This window comes from Silene latifolia, chromosome 3, assembly GCF_048544455.1.
Source record: "Silene latifolia isolate original U9 population chromosome 3, ASM4854445v1, whole genome shotgun sequence".
Classification (NCBI taxonomy): domain Eukaryota; kingdom Viridiplantae; phylum Streptophyta; class Magnoliopsida; order Caryophyllales; family Caryophyllaceae; genus Silene; species Silene latifolia.
The window spans coordinates 58342018-58346448 of record NC_133528.1 but is presented as its reverse complement, the minus strand read 5'-3'; the positions used below and the strand labels follow the sequence as shown (position 1 = coordinate 58346448).

Below are 4431 nucleotides of genomic sequence, written 5' to 3'. Positions count from 1 at the left end.
TCTAGTCGATCGACTCTTCCACCTAACGGGGTTGCTGATCCGTTGCCAGTTACTGACGAGACGCCTCTTAATACTGATAAGATGTCCAACTCTGATAAAGGGAAGAGGAAAGCTGCTGACCCACCAATTGTTATCAAGGTTGGAGCCTAAAGAACACAAAAGTCGAGCAGCAATTCAGTAAAATCTTGGAGGTCGTCAAAAATCTTCAGGTAACTGTACATTTTACCGAGCTAATTACCCAGGTACCCTCTTATGCCAAATTTATGAAAGATATTTTGACCCGTAAGAGGAGCTTTAATGAAGTGGAGACCATTGCTTTTACAGAAGAGTGTAGTGCACTCCTACAAAGTAAGTCTTCACCCAAATTGAAAGATCCAGGTAGTTTCTCAATTCCCTGTACAATAGGCACTCATGTAATAGATAAAGCTTTATATGATTTGGGTGCCAGTGTCAGTGTCATGCCCTATTCAGTTTGCAAGAAACTAAACATGGGGCATCTTAAAGTTACCAACATGACCCTACAAATGGCTGACCGAACAGTTAAGCGACCTTTAGGTATATTAGAGGATGTCCCTGTTAATATAGGTAAATTTTTTATACATGTTGATTTCATTGTGTTAGATATGGGTGAAGATATTCAAATTCTTATAATCTTGGGTAGGCCATTTTTGAATACTGCAGGGGCTATTATTGATGTCAAACAGGGACGTTTGACTCTCGAGGTAGGGGATGATAAGGTGACTTTTAATTTGGCTAGCACGCTGGCTAATCCTACGATAGAGGATACATGTTCTGCTGTAGACATTGTAGATGAATCTATGTTTGATTATTGGACGGGATCCCTTCTTGGGGACGCGTTAGACGCTTTGATAGCTCTTGATGATTTTGCAGAGGATGTACAGGTTGATTACAAGACGATGAAAGCTGCTCTAAAAGGTAAAGAGTTCACTATTGAGAAAGGTGAGACGGTAAACGCCATTATGGAAACCTCTTATGCTGCTGAGGAAAAGATGTCAGAGCGTAAACCTGTTCCTTCTCATCTTAAATATGTGTTTTTAGATGATTCTGAGCAATATCCTGTTATTCTTAATGCTAAACTTGACAATAACCAACTTTCTTCTTTGTTGGTCGTTCTTAAGAAAAACAAGAAAGCTCTAGGATACAGTTAGGATGACCTTAAGGGCATCAGTCCTGACATTTGTATGCCCGGAATTGAGTTAGAGAAAGGACATAAACCTTGCCAGCTGGCTCAGTAAAACTTGAATCCGAAGATGCAAGATGTTGTTATGGCAGAAGTGATGAAACTACTTGATGCATGTATTATTTACACCGTTAGAAAATCTAAGTGGGTAAGTCCAGTTCAGGTAGTTCTAAAAAAGGAGGGACTACGGTGGTGAAAAATGAGAAAAATAAAGTAATACCAACTAGAGTAGTAACATGTTGGTGGATGTGCATTGATTACAGACAATTAAATGCCGCCACCAAGAAAGATCACTTCCTCTTCCTTTTATTGATCAGATGGTAGAAAGATTAGCCTCACATAAATTTTTCTGTTATTTAGATGGATATTCTGGTTTCTTTCAGATCCCAATCCATCCCGACGATCAGGAAAATACTACTTTTACTTGCCCACATGATGTTTTTGCTTATCGCAGAATGCCATTTGGATTGTGTAATGCCCCACCACCTTTCAGAGGTGCATGATGGGGATATTTTCTGAGTTTATAGAGTCTATTATAGAGGTATTTATGGACGATTTCAGCGTACATAGTAATGATTTTGATAATTGTCTGTCTAACCTTGGGAATGTCTTGCGGCGATGCATTGAAGTTAATTTAGTGCTGAATTGGGAGAAGTGCCATTTTATGGTCAATGAGGGCATTGTCCTTGGGCACTTAGTATCTGATAAAGGTATTCAGGTTGATAAAGCAAAGGTGCAAGTGATTGAGCAATTATCTCCTCCCGTTAATGTTAAGGGAGTTAGGAGTTTCCTTGGCCATGTTGGCTTTACCGTCGGTTCATTAAGGACTTCTCTAAAATTGCTAAACCACTTACACAATTGCTACTTAAGGATTCTCCATTTAATTTCACTGGTGAATGTCTTACTGCTTTTAACAAGTTGAAGCAGGCCTTGATTACAGCACCGATCATTCAGCCCCCAGACTCGGAGCTGCCTTTTGAGATTATGTGCAATGCTAGTGCTTATGCAGTTGGCGCGGTGTTGGGCCAGCAGAAAGACAAAGCTTTGAGTGTTATTTACTATGCGTGTCGAACTCTGGATAAGGCTCAGGTGAAATATGCAACAACAGAGAAGTGTTGTTAGCTGTGGCTGGAAAAATTCAGGTCTTACTTATTAGGTTCGAAAGTTACTGTATTTTTTGACCATGTAGCGCTGAGGAACCTATTTGCTAAGAAAGAAGCCAAGCCAAGATTATTGCGATGGATATTCCTTCTTCAGGAGTTTGATTTGGAGATTAAAGACAAGAAAGGCGCTGAGAATTTGGTAGCTGATCATTTATCACGCCTACCATTGCAAGAGGGAGGAGATTCTTTACCTATTCATGATTCTTTCCCTGATGATATTTTGTTGGCTATTTCTAATGCTGAGAGTCTGTGGTATGCTGATTTTTTGAATTACATTGTAGGTGATATTCTGCCACCTAACTTGTCTTTTTAGCAAAAGAAACGATTTCTCTACGATGTGAAGCAATATTTCTGGGATGATCCTTACTTGTTTAAGGAGTGTGCAGATGGCCTATATCGACGGTGTATATCCCAATGGGGGATTAAAGCTATTATTGAAGCTTATCATTTGTCCTCATATGGTGGTCACCACGGTCCTTCTAGGACCGTGGCTAAGGTACTTCAATCTGGTTTTTACTGGCCGTCTATGTTTAATGATGCTAGGTTATTTGTTCCAGGTTGCGATCCTTGCAAGCGAATGTGAAATATTTCAAAGAGGCAAGAGATGCCTCAGAACGGGATTTTGGAGGTCGGGATTTTTAATGTATGGGGCATCGATTATCAAGAGTCATTCCCTTCTAGCAAAGGCAACAGATACATACTAGTTGTTGTGGACTATGTGTCCAAATGGGTAGAGGCCATGGCTTCAGTAAATTGTGATGCCAAGACCGTTGTCCAGCTATTCAAGAAGGTTATTTTTCCTCCCTTTGGTGTCCCTAGGGTCGTCATTAGCGACAGAGGTATGCATTTTAAAGAGAAACAACTTTCTGCTTTATTGTCAAAATAGGGTGTTTCGCATCGTCGTGGTTTGGGGTATCACCCTCAAACAAGTGGACAGGTGGAGGTCTCCAACAGGGAGATCGATTAAAGAAATTTTGGCGAAGGTTGTTTCCAAGTCCCAAAAGGATTGGAGTATGAAGCTGGATGACAGGATGTGGGCCTATAGGACGGCTTTCAAGACACCGATTAGCGCATCGCCATATCGATTGGTCTATGGGAAGTCTTGTCACCTACCTGTGGAGCTACAAAATAAAGCTTGGTGGGATATTCAAGAGCTTAATTTTGATCCAAAGTTATGTGGTGAGGAGCGACTGTTGCAGCTAGATGAACTTGTAGAGTTCCGTCTAAACGCATATTATAGTGCCAAGGTTTATAAAGAGAAGACTAAGCGATGGCATGACAAGCGTATCATACCGCGAGAATTCCAAGTTGGAGAGGAGGTGTTGTTATTTAATGCCCGACTCCGTCTATTTCCAGGTAAACTGAAGTCCCGATGGTCTGGCCCTTATAAGGTAACTTCTATTTCTAAATTTGGGTCAGTCGAGTTAGAGAATTCCACGGGAGAGCATTTCAAAGTGAATTGTCACCAAGTTAAGCATTACCATGATGTTAATGACTTTGTTGGAGTGGTCGAGTTGTTGTACTTCGACCCCATTTCTGAGCCAGCAAATTGAAGTAACAAGGGTCGAGCGGGACCTTAAAAACCAGCGCTGACCGGGAGGCAACCAAGATTGTATACTTTTTATAATGAACTCTTTAATTCGTGTGTGTGTGTGCTATTATTGCTTTTTAGTTTAGGTTCTATCACCAAATACTTTTAAAACTTTTGCGTTCGTTTTCTGCTTATTGTGGACAATTTTGATGGATCTTTCAGGTATTACTTCAAGGCAGTACAAATTTACGACTATCGCGCACAAAAAGGAGGAAACACGCTACGTACATAAGGAAAAAAGTCAATCGACTGAATTGGATAGTCGATCGACTAAAATCAAGAAGCAGGTTTATGAAAAAAGTCGATCGACTATAATAGCTTGTCGATCGACTAAATTCAAAAGTACCCAGTCGAAAAAAGTCGATCGACTACGATTGAAGCTGTAGACCGACTAATTTTAACCATGTCAGCGTGTTACATTTTATAGAAGGGAGTTTATTACTCCTTTATTCATTCATTTAACAAAAAAAAAAAAA

At 40.3% G+C, this 4431-nt stretch overlaps 2 protein-coding genes across 2 annotated transcripts; both read left to right on the top strand.

The window, feature by feature from the left end:
- Nucleotides 1–263: 263 nt before the first annotated feature.
- LOC141649111 (uncharacterized) lies at nt 264–1169 on the top strand. The gene has a single exon (XM_074457810.1). The coding sequence runs from the start codon at nt 264–266 to the stop codon at nt 1167–1169; it is 906 nt and encodes a 301-aa protein (XP_074313911.1).
- Nucleotides 1170–1748: 579 nt separating this feature from the next.
- Nucleotides 1749–3917, top strand: LOC141649110 (uncharacterized). The gene is made up of 4 exons (XM_074457809.1): nt 1749–1940; nt 2072–2318; nt 2391–2616; nt 3251–3917. The coding sequence occupies exons 1-4, from the start codon at nt 1749–1751 to the stop codon at nt 3915–3917; spliced, it is 1332 nt and encodes a 443-aa protein (XP_074313910.1).
- Nucleotides 3918–4431: the final 514 nt, after the last annotated feature.

Bases quoted from the DNA above. Each gene is read 5' to 3' on its own strand.
- LOC141649111 (XM_074457810.1), top strand. From the start codon at position 264: ATGAAAGATATTTTGACCCGTAAGAGGAGCTTTAATGAAGTGGAGACC.
- LOC141649110 (XM_074457809.1), top strand. From the start codon at position 1,749: ATGGACGATTTCAGCGTACATAGTAATGATTTTGATAATTGTCTGTCT. The intron at 1,941-2,071 runs GTGATTGAGCAA...TTGCTACTTAAG, and splicing joins TTGATAAAGCAAAGGTGCAA to GATTCTCCATTTAATTTCAC. The intron at 2,319-2,390 runs GTTAGCTGTGGC...TTGACCATGTAG, and splicing joins TGCAACAACAGAGAAGTGTT to CGCTGAGGAACCTATTTGCT.